This window comes from Giraffa tippelskirchi, chromosome 14, assembly GCF_054371585.1.
Source record: "Giraffa tippelskirchi isolate mGirTip1 chromosome 14, T2T-mGirTip1v1.2.pri, whole genome shotgun sequence".
Taxonomy (NCBI): domain Eukaryota; kingdom Metazoa; phylum Chordata; class Mammalia; order Artiodactyla; family Giraffidae; genus Giraffa; species Giraffa tippelskirchi.
Genome location: NC_137288.1, coordinates 67,131,437 through 67,150,295, shown reverse-complemented (window position 1 = coordinate 67,150,295; position 18,859 = coordinate 67,131,437). Strand labels below are relative to the sequence as shown.

Genomic DNA, 18,859 nt, shown 5'->3' with positions numbered 1-18,859 from the left:
GCGGCGGTTTGTCCCCAACATGAGACAGAACTACACTCTTAGTATTTCTGGAGGGAACTTAAGACCTAAGGCAGCAGCCAAGAACTCCGGAGGAGGAAAAAGAAAAGGTTATTTTCTCACTTGCTCACCCCTCAGTAAAAACCCCAGGAAACTCTTCAGTGAAAAAAAAAAAAAAAAACTCCCAGGTCTCGGCATCGCGAAGACAGACGTGAACTTGAGGCGCAACGTGCGCCTGCGCAAGCGACCGCTCCTCGTCCGCGCCTGCGCCGCTCCAGCCAATGAGAGATTCCTCAGTCGAGGGCGGGGCCACAAGTCGCTCCTCAGGATTGGGTCAGCGGGAGCCCAAACGGAAGGAGCGGAAATAACGCCAGCGTGCGCAAGCGCAGGCGGCCCTGCCGCGCGGTGGCTGCCGGGTGCCGCGGGCGGCCTGTCCCTCGCCTCTCCCCTCCCCCCGGCCCCGCCCCCTCGGCCGCTCCGCTCCCTGGCGTGACTCGGCACTGAGAGAGCGCTGTGGGGAGAAGACGCCGCGGCCGCCGCCTCCTCAGTCCAGGCCTGGGCCTTCCTGCGCCTGCCGCCGCTTCCTCCATCAGGACCGCTCCTCCGTCAGGTTTGAAGCCGGCGGCGTCGCGGCCGCCCTGCCCAGGCTCTCCGAGAATGGTGGGCGTGAAGCCGGTCGGGAGTGACCCGGATTTCCAGCCGGAGCTGAGCGGCGCGGGCTCCAGACTCGCCGTGGTCAAGTTCACCATGCGGGGGTGAGGCCGGACCCGAGCCCGGGATGGTGGTGGGGCCGTGGCCGTCCGCTCCCTCTTCTCCCGGCCCCTCCCGTCTTGCCGTCTCCTTCCGCCCCCGGAAGTGTCCGGCGCCGGCGCCGGCTCCGGCCCCAGGCCGCTGCCCCGTGAGGCCTCAGCCCCTGGGTCTGAAGCCCCTGCTCGAGGCCCGGGGGGCGGCTCCGGCGGGCTCGCTGGCCTAGCCGGCCGCGTCCCCAGGCCCGCGGTCCCCGCCCGCTCCTTTGGACGAGCTCTTTGCTCAAGGGTGGCCCGGCTCTTTTCCTTCTTGTCTGCGGGCGTCTTCCCGCAGCGGCCCTTGGCTCTTGTCCATCCCCTAAGTCTTTCCCGGGGTCCAGCTGTCAACTTGTATCTTAGGAACCCCCCCCCCCCCGCCCAGATTTAACTTACCGAACGGTTTGTCTCACCACCTGCAGGTCTGGAAAACGTGAAGGAAGATTTCAGCTATGCAACTAATCCGCCTAGTGCTTAGACCTAAGGCTCAGCTAGTGCATTTTAAATTAAGATGTTGGGTCAGGATACTTTCTTACTTTCCTTGAAGGTTTTGTTACTCGTTTGGTTAGTCATCTTAGGCCGCCTTGTGTAAGCAGTTGCGCCTGATCGGGGCAATTATGGTAGGTACATATGTATATATTTATATATATACAGTACAGGTAGACAGGTGTCCACACAACTGGCTTTGACCGAATAGACTCCATTTTTGACTTGGTGATTTAAGAGGAGAGGGAACTTGAAAGGTGTTACCTGGCTTTCGTAAATCTCGACATAATTCATAGGTTGCAGAGCCGGTGGATCTTCCATGTTGGGTGTGTGGTGTGTTCCTCTGTGAGAGTGCCGCGTTGGAAGTGGATATTCAGAACCAAGATTTCAGCGAGTTTGTGTATTTACTGACCTCCCCATGCATTTTGCGTCAGTGCCCACCCAAAATAGAGGGACTAGAAGTGTCCATTTGACTTACCTTGACCACACTGGTGGTTATTTACACTATAACTTGGAGAAATGTCCTACAAGTATCACTGTTCACGTAACACATTTTATTGTCCAAGATCCCCTGGAGGAGGAAATGGCACCTGCTCCAGTGTCCTTGCGGGGGAAATCCCATGGACACAGGAGCCTGGTGGGCTACAGTCCATGGAGTAGCAAAAGAGTCGGGCGCGACTTAGCGACTAAACAACAACAACAAACTATATAAACGTAAGACGGTGTTTTGAATCTCAGAGCAAAAAGTGCTTCAAACGTATTGAACATGAGTCAATAAACGTTGAATATCTAAACGGTAGCATTAGGATTAGATTCGTTTTAGGGGATGGAAGGAAGCAGATAGAAATGAAAACAAGTTGAGTTATTTGGGGACCAGTCTCTTTCATAAGGAAACGGAAGGGGGCAGTGCATTAGATTTTAAAGTGTGTCTTCCCAGCTTGGTTGATTTTATAGTGACAGTGAGGAAATACCTATACATTTGTTAAGTCCTAGGCCAAAGTTGAGAAAAGGAAGAGATGATTTTAATAACATCTCATTTTTAGTTCAGTTTTCTAATTCTCATCAGTGTGAGGGTTTACACTTTGGTGCCTCTATGATAAACTTTCTTTTTCTCTTACCATAGCAGGAGGAGAGATGACAGAATAATACATAATTTATTTGAAGTGAGAAAAGTTACTATCATCCTACTTCAGGCCAAGAACATAGTTTTCTCAAGCACCTCTTTTTTTAATTTCCTTTCTATTCCTATTTTAAGCCATATTCCTTATTCTCAATTTCCATGCTTTATCCATCCTATTAATTTTACTATGCAGACTGTTGCTCTTCTGTTTAAGAATTTGTCTCTCCAATATCAGAGAAGGCAATGGTGCCCCACTCCAGTACTCTTGCCTGGAAAATCCCATGGACGGAGGAGCCTGGTGGGCTGCCGTCTATGGGGTCGCACAGAGTTGGACACAACTGAAGCAATTTAGCAGCAGCAGCAGCTCTCCAATATTATTTTTCATTTGTTTTTTTAATTGTAGTGAAATATATGTAACGTAAATTTGCCACTTTAGCCTTTTTAAAATGTACAATTCAGTGGCATTAAGTATATCCACAGTGTTGTACCACCATTACCCGTATCTATTTCCTAGAATTCTTTCATCATCTTAGACTGAAACTGTGCACCGTTTAACAGAAATTCCCATACCTTTTCTCCAGTGCCCCCAGCCCCTGGTAACCTCTCTTCTACTTTCTGTCTCTATCAGTTTGCCTATTCTTAATAACTCATTTAGCTAGAAATTTATATATGTCTTTTTTGTTTATGGCTTATTTTACCATGCTGTCAAGGTTCATGTTATAGCATGTGTCCTAGTTTCCTTCCCTTTTCTGTTGTATGTATATATCACATATTGATTATTCATCTGTTGATGAATGGTTGATGGACATTTGGATGGTTCCATCTTTTGGCTTTTGTAAATAACACTGCTGTGAACATTAGTGTACAGGGATCTCTGTTAGTCCCTGCTCTCAGTTCTTTTGGGTTATACCTATGAGCAGAATTGCTAGATTATAATGTAATTCTGTGTATAACTTTTTGAGAAACCACCAAAGTATTTTCCACAGTGGCTGAACAAGTTTGCATTTCTACCAGCCCCACAGGAGAGTTCCAGTTTCTCTACCTATCAACTTTTTAAAATATTTTAATAGCCATCTTAGATGGGCGTGAAGTGGTTTCTGGTGGGTTTGATTTGCATTTCCTTGATAACTGATCATGTTGAGCATCTTTCCACAAGCTTATTGACCGTTTGTCTTCTTTGGAGAAATGTCTGTTGGAGTCCTGTGCCCATTTTGAACTGGGTTATTTGTTTTTTGTTGTGGATTTGTGGGAGTTCTTTATATATTGGAGATCTTAATTCTTTTTCAGATGTATCATTTGCAGATATTTTCTCCCATTGGTTGCCTTTTCAGTTTTTTGATAGTGTCCTTTGATACACAAGAGTTGGAAAATTTTGATGAAGTCCAGCTTATCTGGTGTTTTTCTTTTGTTGTTTGTGCTTTTGGTGTCATATCCCAGAAATCATTGCCAAATCCAGTATCATGGATATTCCTCCCTATGTTTTCATGAAAAATTTTTCTAGTTTTAGCTCTTAAGTTTTAGATGTGTGATCTATTTGGAATTAACTTGTATATGGTTTAAAGTAAGGGTCCAACTTCATTCTTTTCCGTGTGGCTCTCCAGTTTTCCCAACACCATTTGTTGGAAAAACTGTCTTTAGCCCACTGAATGTCACCCTTCTCTAGTATTTTTTTAAGCAATTAAAATAATCATCACTTCTTAATACGTTTAAGTTAGTCTGTATAAGGGACTTACTTAAGCACTTGTTTACTCCTGCAGTCCTCAAAATAATCTTTGGTATTATCTCCATTTTATAAACTAAAAGTTGAGTCACAAAGAGATCTTATTTAAGATATCTTATTTAAGGTCCCATTGTTGAATGCACTGTTTGGATTATAAAGTGCTATCCTGTTCTTTCCAGCCTAAGCAGAAGGGCGATGCAAATTCACCTTTGTATTGCATGGAGCCTGATATTTATCAGTAAATGCTGCCTTGAATAAGCTCTGCTTGCAGAACTTTCTGATGGAGGACAATTCAGCTCACATTCTGATATTCATTTACATACCTGTAAAATGGGAATAATAACATGTAGCCTAACCATACTGTTCAGAGGATGGAATTATGTATGTGGATTATATACTGTGATAACTTGTTTTTGTAACTGGTATCTCCAAACTGTTACTTCTTAAAGATACCCGTATACACTTAAGTGGTCAGAAACAGTTGTTATCACTGATTAACACCAAGTTTAAAAGAATGTATGTTTTCTTTCCCATAAAACTCAGCAATGAGTGATTTTTATCATGAATTCATGAGTGTACAGCTTTTGTAGATATGTTTATCATATATTCAGTTTTCTTCAAGCAGGTCTTACTTTGTAGTTAGGTGGAGTTGGTGATGGACCGGGAGGCCTGGCGTGCTGCGGTTCATGGGGTCGCAAAGAGTCGGACACGACTGAGCAACTGAACTGACTGAACTGAGCTGTTATGGCTACTGTCTAAGAAGAATGTCTGAGAATAGCTTCCCTAGTGGCTCAGATGGTCAGGAATCTGCCTGCAGTGCAGGAGACCCAGGTTCGATCCCTGGGTTGGGAAGATCCCCTGGAGAAGGGAATGACAACCCACTCCAGCATTCTTGCCTGGAGAATGCTGTGGACAGAGGAGGAGCCTGGTGGGCAACAGTCCATGGGGTCACAAAGAGTTGAACATGACTGAGAGACTAACACAGCAACAACAAAGAAGAATGTCAGTGTGTATTAGAATGGTGAGATACAGTGATTATGGTAGTTTGTTCCAATAATACATTATATAATAATACTAATTATGTATTGTGAAATTACTGTGGACTGAAGGTACTTTAACATAATACAGGCCCAACAGTCCATAAGGACCAAGCAGATAATATTAGGGAGTGACATAGGTGGCAGAAAGATAACTAGGGCTTGGTCAGGCCCTAGAGAATATATAGAGATTTATTTTTTAAATAAACATTTTTATTGAAGTATAGCAGGCATGCAGAAAATGTACACAAACCATTTAGGTGTATAGTTTGATAAGTTTTCAGAATGGTTGCACCTGTCTAACCAATACCCAGTCAGGAATACCAGCATTGCACAATCCCTCACTACCCCACCCCCACCCCCATCCTCCTGCAGGCCCCTGTCACTCTTGAATTGTGACACTATGAAGATGATATCATGCAGTATATAATCCGTCTGGTTGCCTTTCAAGAGTGTGTAAGTAATTTTAATCTTGGTGGTTAACTTAGAAATAACAACCAAAACAAAGCAAAAAGCACAGTGTGGGCCACTGTTTTGGAGGTTCTGGAATAGCAGTTGAGTTGGATTTTGTGATCAGATTTCAGCACTGTACTTCATTGTTCTTGTCTTTAAAGTGAGGAATTGTGAAGCCTAAATGAATTTAATGGTTTTATAAAGTACATAACATACAATACACGCTTAGTGAATGCTAGCGACTCTGTGTCCCTAATAGGATCAGTTATGACTATGCTTGTCCATTAGTAAATATAATACATCTAGAAACAACCTATTCTACAGGCATGCCTCTGAGAAAGTAGACTTTTAAAATACATCTTCAGAAAGCATGTACATTTTCCACACCCATATACCAGCTGAGTGTATTTGTACACATTACCGCTTGATGTAGAGAGCTGACTACTTTAGCAAATGGGAAAGAATAGCAAGTTCTTGTAATAGAATCTGTTTGTATTATGACTAAATACAAATCTTACTTATTAAGAAGAACCTAGCGTATTTTCAAGGAGAAGGAAATGGCAACCCACTCCAGTGTTCTTGCCTGGAGAATCCCAGGGACGGGGAAGCCTGGTGGGCTGCCATCTATGGGGTCGCACGGAGTTGGACACGACTGAAGCGACTTAGCAGCAGCACCATGTTTTCAAAGAAAACTGATGTTGGATTGGCTTCAGGAGTTAACTGTTCTAGTTGTGACCCTGCCACTAACTTAAGTGTCTGATCTTGATCAAGTCATTTAACTTTTCTGGCATCTGGTGGTGGTGGTTTGTTGCTAAGTTGTGTCTGACTCTTTGCGACCTCATGGACTGTAGCCTGCCAGGCTTCTCTGTCCATGGGATTCTCCAGGCAAGAATTCTGGAGTGGGTTGCCATTTCCTTCTCCTTGCATTTGCCTCTCATCAAATAATTGTGTTTTGTCAGGTCAATTTTAACGTTTCAGCTTTGTGGTTTTAGTTCTTACATACTGGATCTAACAGATAAGCTTTCCATCAAAGAGTTCAGAGGTGGAAAAATAATCTTTTTTTTTTCTTTTTTTGAACCTCTGAACTAGATGGTCCCTGGTCTCTTACAAGTTCAAAGGTATTGAGGTTATCTACTATCTAACGACTTTGAATTAGGGGCTTTGCAAAGTCAAAAAAGTACAGTCCTGAATTTAGGCATGTTTGGGGACATAATGTTCTAGAGATAGGAAAGGTCCTTGAAGAATATAGTCCCTTCCTATTTTCCAGAGAAATTAGATGATTTGTTCGTGAGCTCAGCTAATTTTGGAAGTTTAAGTTTACTTTTAGATGCTAGTGGTAAGCAAGGACCTTATTAAAACAGCAAGTAATTTCACTTGAGTGATTATAATGTGAAAGTATGCTGCTGTATATTTCTGTGCTTCTGTGTTCTGTGACTTGACGGCTAACTAAATTAAACAGAGGATCTAGGTAAGGTTAAATTTTGAAAGGGAACTATTATTTTCAAGACAGTCATTATTTTGCAGTCTGTTTAGCTTCAGGTTAGCCCATACATGATTGATGAGTGGAGTGATGATGTCCATACAAGAGCGGAGGTTGTGTTGGTTAATATTCTAATATTTTTCTTAGGTAATAAAGGGCAGGAATAGGAATAGAGCCTGTAACAGGCAGAAAAGCCCTCAGCCACAGAGGCAGGCTCCCTTTCAGGATCTGTTTAAGAAAGCCTAAACTAATAAAAGTAAACCTGAGCCTCAGCTCCTAGCCCCGGTTCCTCCTGTCACCTGCCTGGGGGGCCGCCCTGCTGGCTCTGAGCTTCCCTTCCATCTGGATTCTTGCAGCACCTGTAATACAGCAAGCACTTCCACTTGATCATTTTTGTACAATTTGAATGTCCCCTGAGGTAGCCTCTAGGTCTGAGGCTCCTGCCTGTCTGTTCAGGTATTTCCTGAGTACCAGTTACTGTTTTTCTTAGGAGTATGTTTACAGAGTTGCATGGGTGTAAGTGACTTACACTAATCTTATTTTTTCCATAAGCCTTCTTATTTTGAGTACACGCTTTTGCAGAAAGAAGGTTTTTCTGGGAATGAGAAAATCTGATATTGTGTGTATACCAGGTATATTCTATGATATAGCATGATACTTGTGCTTCTCTTGTGACTACTGTTTAAATGCAGCTAACATTTAATCATCTACTATTAATTTATTTATTATAGTAAAAGGAAAATAACTATCATATAGACCAAAGAATACAGAAGTATAGGTAGTTTTGAAAGTCTCCCCTAAACTTTCTCTTCCTTTTCCAACCCCATTCTTCAGAAGTAATAGTTTATTGTGTGACACACCTAGCTTGTAAGTATGTATTTGTATACACGTATAACATGTAAATACACAGATAAAGGCGTGTGTTTAATGTGGTCATAGAGAACATTTTTTTGTGAGACTTAAGTTTTCTTTTGAAAACTTAAAGGGATTATCCTTGTCCCCTGGTGTGAATGTGTCATAATTTTTGTTGTTGTTGTTGAAGTATAGTTGATACATGGTATTATGTAAGTTACAGTGTACCATACAGTAATGCAGTTTTTAAAGGTCACATTCCATTTATAGTTATTACAAAATACTGGCTCTGTTTCCTTGTGTTGTACCATATATCATAACTTATTTTATATATTATAATTTTTAGAAGTGTTTTTCTATTGATTGCCATTTAGATTATTTCTCTCTTTAAAAAACTATCCCAGATGTTTCATTGAACTTCCTTATACGTATTATTGTGAAATTGAGTGTTAAGGTAGGATTGACTTTGAGGAGTAACGTTGTTGAATCTTGGAGTGTGGTCATTTAAAGTTGGTAGATAATGACCAAATGGCCCTTCAAAAAGGATCTACCAGTGTGTACTCCCATCCATAATGTTTAAGACTGATTAATAGGCAGAAGTATTTTGTTAACCTAAAGATAGATTTCATCGACTGCAAATGTTTGTTCCTTTAAAATTTGGTCTCAGGGCCTAAAATTGTTGGATCAAAAAATTTATTTTCAGAAGCATCAAGTTTAATGTTTAAGAAAATAATAGTTATTTTCTTGTTGCTGTGAGTCTTAAAGATGCCAAAAGATGAAAATGCTGATTAAAATATTAAGAATGGAGAGAGAATCACAACTTGAGTTTGAACGTTTGTGAATTTGAACATCTTGTGCTTTAGAATCTGCTTTTCCTTGTGTTCCTAGCTGTTAAAGCCAAGATTTTTCTTAATTTTTGGAACTTTCATTGAAATATACACAGTACACAAAGATAAACGTACGGTTCACAGAATTTTCACAAACTGAATACACACGCATGTTTATTTAGCTTCTGGACAAATGGAACATTACTAACCTCTTGAAATCTCTCTCATGCCCTTATCCAGTCACTGACAGAAGTGACTTGTTTTGATTTATAATACCATTGATTTATTTTACCTGTATTTGAACTGTACATAAGTGGAATAATAGAATATACTTATTTTCGCAGTGTTATTTGTCAGGTTCGTGTACGTTTTGGCATGAGGTTTGACACCAGTCGTCTTTCATCGTTACCTAGTATTCCAGTGCGTGAATAACTGCAGCTGGTCTACTCATTGTGTTGTTGAGAGGAACTTGGGTGGTATCTGGTTTTTGGCCGTTAGAAATGTTGCTTCTACCAATATTTTTTCATATGCCCTAAGGTAAACATATATAGATATTTCTGTTTTATATACCCTGGAAGTGGTCATTGGTAGGCATAAATCTTACTTTAACAGATAACTTCAGTTTGTTTTCTTACCCTGTAAAGTGGTTATACCCATTTGTACTGTCACTAACAGGTCATTTGCTCCACGTTCTTGACAGTACTTCCTTTTTTATTGTTTTAGCTATTTTAGTAGGAGTAGTTTTAATCTGCACATCCCCTGTTTCCTTAGTGACTGAGGAAGTCTTTTTCTTTTTACTGACTGCTTGGATAACCTCATTTGTCCTATTCGAGAGAACCCTTTTTTTCTTTTGCATAACAGTCGTCTTCTTGATTTGTAGGTGCTTTTTTACATATTAGAGGTATAAGTCATATGTTTGATATGTTTTACACTTTTTTTTTTTTAATAGTCTGTGGTTTGTCTTTTCACCCTTTAAATGTTATCTTGATGAACAAAAGGTCTTAACGGTACTATTTTCCAGCTTATCAAGTATATCCCCAAGTATCAGTTCTTCCCTTTTCTCTTTTAGTGCTTTACTATTTTAGTTTAATATTAGTTTAGTATTTAGTGCTTTCAGTATTTTAAGAAATAAATTTTTGCTTACTCAAGGTTTTCAAAGTGTTCTCTGTATTTTTTTTACCTTAGAACTGTTGTTTTACCTTTCACATTTAGATCTATAATCCATCTGGAATTGGTTTTTGTGTACATTATGAGTTAGTGATGTTTTACCCCCAGGTGGATATCCATTTTGACTCAGCAATGTTTGTTGAAAAGACTCTCCTTTCTCCACTGTACTACTGTGTCAGTTTTTTCAAAAGGTAGATTACTGTGTGTGGGATGGGTCTACTTTCGAACCTTTTTTTAAAGTTGATGAGTTTGTTTATCCTTTATACTCTTAACTTACAAAGCTTTTTGGTAGTTTTTAATATCTGGTAATGTAATTCCTTCAGCTTTGAACCCCAGACTGCCTGGACTATCCTTGATATTTCCCTATAAATTTTAGAATTTAAAGTTGTTAATTTCTCCAAGAAAACCTGTTGGAATTTTACATTGACTTTAAATATCAAATTGAGGAGACTTGACATCTTGACAGTATTGAGTTTTCCAATTCATAAGTGTAGTATATTCCTATATTTATTTAGCCCTTTAATTTCTTTCAGTGAGAAGAAAACTGTATAACACTATTAGACTTAAAGACTTAATATAAATCTGTAGCCATTAAGGTAGTGTGATACTATTGTAAGCATATCTAAATAATGCAATGGAAAGAGAAAGTCTAAAGACAAGATGATCAGAACTTTTTAATTTTATGTTTTAATTGACAAAATCTTTAGAGTGTAAATTAGTACAATCTTTGATGTTATCTTACTTACAAAGTATCTCCTACCTTTTTCACAGGTGTGGACCGTGTTTAAGGATTGCCCCAGCATTCAGTTCTATGAGTAATAAGTATCCACAGGCAGTTTTCTTGGAAGTAGATGTACATCAGTGTCAGGTAAGGTAAATTTTTTGAAAATTTACAAACTGGCTTGAAATTCACATTAATATCCTTTATTTATCTCTTTATGTACTAAGTACTTGTTTATTTGGAGGTAGGATGATATCTATCTTGCAGTGGTGAATGCAAGTGTTGTTATGGCTGTATTAGTTAAGATAAGTAGTCTGATATTAATTTCTTCTGGGTTTGTTTATATTAATATTTTTTTGATATAAAACTAATAGTATGTTGTTAAACTTAGTAAGTCACTTGGCTCTTCTATTTTACATTTATTTTTTTTTGCAAATCTTGAATTATATCTTATACTATTGACACATTGGTTGATTAAAAAGCCATGGTAGAGAATTCTTGGTTATATTTTGATTTGCATTGATCATTTTATGACCTTAGCTCCAAAGCTGCATACTCGACTGAAAGTTTAAAACATTGATTGCTGCTGATTGAGCCACAGGTAGGTAGATTGCCCTGGTTACTTAGTTGACATGGCTGTGTGACAGGTCTGCGTTTGTATATATGTAAGTATGAAAGAGTGGTTATGCCAAAAAAGTTTTTGAAGGCTTCTTGCAACACAGACTACAAAAGTGTAATCTTGACTGCGGAACAGCTCTGTAGTTGTTGTTCTTTTTTTTTTTCCATTGAAGCTTTTGCCTTTGATACATTTCTGGGTTGGAAAAAAATAATCTTAGAATGTTACATAGTTTGTAGGTAAGCAGTTTGGGGATTTGGTGCAAACTCTGTGTTACATGTTCATTGTTTAGTACTTGGGTCACATGCTGCTGGGCAGTAGCTCTGGCCTTATATCAGTATTTGGTGTCTTGAATCTGGAAGTGCTGTCTTCTGAAGCTGTGTCGTCCTGTATGGTAACCACATGTAGTTGGGTAATGAGCACTAGAAATATGCAAGTCCAGATTGAGTTGTGCTGTGAGTGTAAAATGCATATAGGATTTTGAAGACTTAGTATGAATGAAAAAAATGTAAAATATGTCATTAACTTTTATATCGACTATATGTTAAAGTGCATGTTTAGATTTACTAAAACAGTTTGCTAAAATGAATTTCACTTGTTTCTCTTTACTCTTTTGTTTGTGGATTCTGGAAAATTTTACATCACATGTGTAGCTCACATTTGTATCTTATATTTCTTTTGGATGGCGCTATCAGTCTTTTCTTTTTTTTCCCACTTATGAGGCTTAGAGAAGCCATCTCTAAACTTTATGCTGTTTTTTTTTAAATAGTCATACCTCTTCCTGGCATTAGAATATGCAAAAGGACATACTTATTTTACTTGTTTTCTTTACACTTCTCATGAAGAACTTAAACCATGAATCAGTGGTTAACTAATTTTCATTTGGTGGCTAGTCTTATAATATCATGGAATTGGAGCGGAATTTGAAAAGATACCAGTTGCAGTGTTTTGGTGGGAGACCAGAAGCCATTTCTTGAAGAGTAAAACTAGATGAGGTGTTTCATGGACAGATGGGCTGCTGTTTTTTCTCAAATGTACTTTTTACTAGTATCGGGGTTTATGGTGACAAATCTCAATACTCTTCTGGGTTTCTCCGTTTGAGAAATAATATGTGCTTATGAGGGAAGTATCTGGTTTTGTAAAGTGCAGTTTCTGTACTGGAAACTGATTGTTCTACTGAATGAATGAATGAAGCATTTAACACTAAAACATAAAAATATGGGGCTATTCTTCATTGTGGACATGGGTAATATAGTTGTGACCTGTAAGAATAGGCCTGTTTTTTCTTAAGTAACAATTAGGAGTAAATTATTTTACATGTTTTTAGTTCATGTTTGTGATATTTTACTTCCATACAGATGCAGCGTGAATATTCCGAGTAGTTTAAGACTAGTTTTAATTCGTAATGCTATCTGACTTGACAATTCCAGGGAACAGCTGCCACCAACAATATATCAGCAACACCTACATTTCTGTTTTTTCGAAACAAAGTGAGAATTGATCAGTATCAAGGAGCCGATGCTGTGGGACTAGAGGAGAAAATCAAGCAGCACTTAGAGAACGACCCTGGGAGCAATGAGGACACCGATATTCCGAAGGGCTATGTATGTGCTCTGAGAAGTGAAATGGTGTCACTTGCATTTGTCATTATTTGGTTGAAATGAAATTTACTCTTTTCATGTTTTATCTTTTGCCAGTTAAGAATACTTTTCAGTAAGAACTTTAAAAATGGATTCAGTAGCTGACTATTGGGTTTTGTCTGTGTTATATGTATTATAACCTTATGTGTATGCATGCTAAGTCACTTCAGTCGTGTCCGAATCTTTGTGACCCTGTGGACCATAGCCCACCAGGCTCCTCTGTCCTTGGGATTCTCCAGGCAAGAGGACTGGAGTGAGTTGCCATTCCCTTCTCCAGGGGATCTTTCTGACCCAGGGATCGAACCCACGTCTCTTGCATCTCTTGAACAGGCAGGTTCTTTACCACTAGCGCCACCTGGGAAGCCCATCATAACCTTAAGTCCCCATCATAAACTCTTTTTCCAAAATTTCTTCTCCTAATTTTTTGTCAAAATTTTTTCTCTCTTTTTGTTCAGTACTTGTTTTTGTTTATTTGGCTGCACCAGGTCTCAGTTGCAGCTCCCAGGACCTTTAGCTGTGGCAGGTGGGGTCTAGTTGACTGTCCAGGGGTGAACCTGGGCCCTCTGCATTGGGGTCCTGGAGTCTTAGCCACCGGGCCACCGGGGAAGTCCCTCTTCTAAGTTTATTTGCCACGTGTTTTTAATCTGCTTTCTGAACTATTTTAATCGCCACTTTTAAACATTTGACTTTTACTATTTTTCCCCCAAAAGTGAAGAAATTTGCATGGGAAAATTTTTTCACTTTTTGACAACTATGTAAAATGACACATAAATTTTAATGTATGACTGTTAACATACTAAACTTCCTTTTCTACCAGTTTCTAAAGTTTTCTCTCTTTTTAAATGTACCCCCTATTTTCTGGCACTCTTGTTTAAAAATCCTAGTAATTTTATTTTGGAACCAAATATGACTTTAGTATTGGATATGTTTTAAAAATTTTAAGAATTATTTTAAATAATAGCTTGATGAATTAAGAATTCCAAAGTTTTTGAAACTTTGAAATTATATATATTCATATATGATATGAATAGTTATAATTTGTATCTATCATATGAGAGCTATTTGGGAAGGAAAATAAAATTCAAAAGTAGCTACTTCATGGTAACTGACTTGTTTATGCAAATTAGTAAATCCTGCATATCAGAAGATATATGTGTGTATATATATTTTAATTTTGCTTGTTATAAAGTTAATGTATTGGCAGGTTAAAAATGAATTTTTAAAAGGTAAGTGTTAACCTCAAATTAAAGCTACTATATGAAAGCATGTATACCAAGTGCATTAAAACAGATCTGTCACAGGGCTGCCAGTCTTTCTGTAAGGCTCTTAAATTCATATTGAATAAGGAGACTTTGTAGTTAGGTAAATATGAGCAGTTTTTTTTATGTGTGTGAGTGTCAGGGTTGTGTCTTCAAAAAGCGCCTTTAACATTTAGTAGCGGCATTAATTACTTTAAGGAATTTTAGTAGTTAATATTTATTTAAACTAGAACTATGATATAATAATTTGAAATGATAATATTCAATTAGAAAGTATGAACATGTATAAGTCAGGGTTGTGACACCTTTTGGAAAATTTTAGAAATCATTTGACTTGTAAACTGTTGTGTTTACCTCTTTGTATTTTTTCCTTTATTACTAAGGATTTTTGCATGAAGAAGTCTTACGGGCACAACAGACTGACTGCTTAACTGTAGGAATACTTTATTCTTTACATCAGCTGAGTGATATCAGAGTTTGGGTTTTGGTTGGAAATAAGCAGGAAAAAATAAAGTTGTAAGAAGTAAATTAAATTTAGTTTTCATCCAGATGTTATGAATACACTGAAAAACTGTAAAAAACAGTTTCCTTTTTTTCCATCAGGTGTCAATCAAGACTGCAAAAGTTTTGAACTATAGATCTTACAGGATTATTAAATGTTTAAAACTAGTAGTGTGTTCTCAGAACATCACTGTTTTCACAACATAAATGGAAACTGAATGAAAACTTGTGTCTTAAAGTAGGTTTAAATAGAAGCTTGCAAAAATATATTCACAATTTTAAAATAACACTGGGTTTCTTAGACCAAAGACTTTCTGCCGTTAGATTTTAACACTGAAAGGCCATATAACTACTGATTTCACACATCCTACAGTTTTGAAACTCCTGATTTGACTGGAGCCAGAGTTAAAGAAATAGGTGTATCTCTTCTAGGGGGAGTTGAGATATTGCAAAAGATGTAGGACATGATATTCAAAAGGTTAAGAATCAAAAAGATTCTTATTAAGAAGGCAGTATTTTTGTAAAAATAATGACTTTTGGTTTTTAAAATGTTTATTGAATTGGGAAAATGTTAAACATTTCTATTTTTTTTTCCCTTATTTGCTAAATGTACCTTGTATGGCTTCAAATAGCATGAGGGAGCTAGCTGTATCAAGTCTCCCTCTTCAGAAGTTTGCATGCTGGGCACTCTGGAATCAAACTTGTATTTGTACGTGTTTTGTTTAAATCTTAAGGCTCATTAGTGTATTTCAGTATTTCAACATCCTAACTGTAGGTTTTGGTCTACAAATTTGTCACATTCATCAAAATAAATAAAACATTGAATGTCCCTAATTTACATAGTAGGTAGGACAGATATTTCTTTAACCAAAAACTTGAAGCATGAAGAGCTTTTGTGTAACTCCTGTGTGTCTCCTGTTGGATTCCATCCCTTCCTCCCCTAAAACAATAGGTGAAATATATTCAAACAAAAAACGTTGACTGTAGTACTACAAACATGCATACCATCCACTTACGCTCATCAGTTGTGAATGTTTTGCTGTTTTTGTTCTATCTCAATCTGTATGTATCTGCTTTTTTTTTTTGCGGCATCATTTACAAAATAAGCTATAAACATGATGGTTCATGGTAAATATTTCAGCACGTAGCTCCTAAAAATAAGGACATTCACTGATATAGCCATGATGCCATTATCACTTCTAAGAAATTTAACATTGATATACTTATCCCTAATGTCCAGCTTATATTAAAATTTCCTTAATTGTCTCTGAAATGTACTTCGTAGCTTTTTTTCCCCAATCTTGGATCAAATCAAGGGTCATGGATTGCTTTTAACTTGTCAGACTCTTTAGTGTTCTTTAGTCTAGAGACTTCTCTGTGCCTTTATTTATTTCACGACTGCCTTTTTGAAAAGTTTAAAACAGCACCAGTCTACTGCAATAGCTGCTAGACACATGTGGCGTTTTTTATGTGACTAGGGCAACTGAGGAACTGAATTTTCAATTTTATCTATTTTTAATTAATTTTAAATTGACACATGTGGCTAATGGCTGTCTCATTGTACAGTGCAGGTCTGGACCATCTGTCTTATGCACTGTCCCACAATCTGGATTTATGAGATTGTTTTCTCATGATTCCTTCCTCATTATTGGCAAGTTGATTGCATAAGTAGTAATGTTTATTTCCAATAGCATGTTTTCAGAATATGTCAATTTGCAATTATGTCAAATATATAATATTATGCCAGTTTGTCCCAGACAGTGTTGAATAACAGAGCACTTGAATGCAACTGTTCAGCTATGCTACTTGTTTTGTGTGTCCCAAGATAAATTAAAAAACAATTTAAAATAATTTAACTATTTAGTTCATTTTCATCATTAAGGTATTGGAAGTATGACTGCAATGTTGCCTTCAAGCTTGGGGTCTTGATCCTACATATAGTATGTAGAGGCATCATGGTAGGATGGTAGACATTTAAATGTTCATAAGAGTTTGTCACATTTTCAAGACTGATGTTTATGGAGTTCAGAATAATTCTATAGAAGTAGAACTTGGCTCTGTAATGCTCCTTTTCTTCCTACCTCTCTTTTTGAATTGGCTACAGTATGTTACCCTGAGTAATATATTTAACATCTAATGCTGTATAACATTTAATATAATAGAATATTTTAGCTTTGAAAGCATTTAGCTAGTCTGTGAATAATTAAGGGTCTATTCTAATGAATTTTTACCATATTGGTAATTATTTGACCTGTAAAAATTTTTTTCTTTAGTCTTTCAGAGCTGTATACACATGTATTAGTATATATATTAGTATTAGTAATGAAGACTGATAGAACATGCAACTGATAATTTATAATACTTGGTAAACTTTATTACTTGGTAAATTTTAAAGCAGTTCTTGTTTAGTCGAAGAAATGGATACTTTTCTAGAAAAATAGTTTTATCAAAATCAACTCCGCTAGAAGCAGAACTCCTAAATAGATCAGTCACCATTGAGGAAATAGAGAAAATAGTAAAAGAGCTCTTCCATAAGTACCAGGATGACTTCACAGGGAAATTCTAGCAAATCTCTATGAAGATCAGATAGTCTAGTGTTACTGCAACTACTTAAGACCATATCAAAAGAGAGAAAACTTCCAAATTTATTTTTGAACTATGACATTGATCCCAGAATCTGACAGTTTGTACCAAAAAAAAAGTTACCAACCAGTTCCAGTTAGGAATATTGGTGTACAAGTCTTAAATAAAATATTAGTAAACAAAATCCAGCAATCTAGAAGAGAAAAGTCATGATCTAATATGTGAGAAAAGCATTTAAAAACTTTTTGTTTATTTATATTTGGCTGTCCTGGGTCTTTGTTGCTGCATGGGCTTGTTTCTAGCTGCCTTGGCCAGGGGCTTCTCTAGTTGTGGTGCATGGGCTTCTCATTGCGGTGGCTTCTCTTGTTGCCGCCTAGTAGCACAGACTCCAGGGCACATGGTCTTCAGTAGTTGTGGCTCGTGGGTTCAGTGGTTGCAGCCTCGGGGATCTAGAGCACAGGCTCAGTAGTGGCACACAGGCTTAGCTGTTCCACAGCATATGGGATCTTCCCAGATCAGGGATCGAACCTGTGTCTTCTGCATTGGCTGGTGAATTCTTTACCACTGAGCCACCAGGGAAGCCCCAGAAAAAATATTTGACAGAATGCAATATCCATTTATTCCTAAAGCATTCAATAAAATTTTAATGGGAGAGCACTGGAGACATTCCCACTCAAGTCAGAAACAGGGCAGGGATGACCGCCATCACTGCAGCCCTGTGGTGTTCTGTAAAAATGTTAAAGGCTGCCACAGGGGAGCAGTCAGCAAAATCCACACGGAAGACATCTACAGCTAAACGACTGGATTAAAAGAGGTTTAAGAGACACTAACCAAATACAGCTGTTCGTATTTTTCTTGGATTCTTATTCTGAGTCTTAACTGATTTCAACTGTAAAATATTTGAGACAGTTGAAGAAATTTGAACATTGATATTGATAATACTAAAGCATTATCAGTGTTACAGTCACAGTAATGATGTTGAGGATTTTTTTTAAAGAGTCCTTATCTCTTAGAAATGCTTATGAACACACTGAAATGTTCATGAATAACATGAGAAAAATGTCTAAAATTTACATGAAAATAATTGTGAAAAAGGTTGGGACTGGTTGCAGAGTAAAGGTGAAACCGGAGTGGCCATGAATTGATGATTGTCGTATCCAGGATGTGGGCACCTGAGGTTCACTGTGTTAGTCTATTTATGTACGTTTAGAATTTTCCATAATATAATTTTTTAAGTAGTTATTTGCTATTCTTTTTTTTTTTTAAACACTTATTTATTTTATTTCTTTGGCTGTGCTGGAGTCTTAGTTGCAGCATGCAGGATCTTTAGTTGCAGCATGTGGGATCTGGTTCCCTGACTAAGGATCGAACACGAGCCCCCTACACTGGGAGCTTGGAGTCTTAGCCACTGGACACCAGGGAAGTCCCTAGTTCATCTTTAGTCTAAACTCTTCATGGATATGGGTGTAAAGAGTGCATGATCACTAGAAGAGGGAGGTAGGCTTTCTTTAGATATTTTGTAGATATTTTAATTTGCGTATTTTCCACTGCCAAACACTGTTACTAAAAACACTGTAAGTCAGCATTTAATAATCTTTGTGTTAAAGACTTGGTTTTA

General features: G+C 37.9%; 2 protein-coding genes across 9 annotated transcripts in view; one reads left to right on the top strand and one right to left on the bottom strand.

The window, feature by feature from the left end:
• The window catches only part of WDR7 (WD repeat domain 7), a 373,254-nt gene extending 373,023 nt beyond the window's left edge, over nt 1-231 (bottom strand). The window contains exon 1 of the mRNA XM_081562306.1: nt 121-231. The gene's annotated coding sequence lies outside the window, so the exon portion shown is untranslated. The remainder of the gene's footprint in view (nt 1-120) is intronic.
• A 262-nt stretch (nt 232-493) lies between these two features.
• Nucleotides 494-18,859, top strand: part of TXNL1 (thioredoxin like 1) — a 31,592-nt gene continuing 13,226 nt past the window's right edge. For 6 of the 8 annotated variants that reach the window (XR_014074742.1, XR_014074741.1, XM_081562323.1 and 3 more), the window contains exons 1-3: nt 494-752; nt 10,693-10,789; nt 12,689-12,862. Coding sequence is in view for 6 of the 8 variants with exons in the window: in XM_081562323.1 (XP_081418449.1) it covers nt 655-752; nt 10,693-10,789; nt 12,689-12,862 (369 nt within the window). In the remaining 2 variants the exon portion in view is untranslated. Of the gene's footprint in view, nt 753-931; nt 1,400-10,692; nt 10,790-12,688; nt 12,863-18,859 lie in introns of those variants that run through there. The other 2 variants (XM_081562327.1, XM_081562328.1) reach the window with 1 other exon arrangement.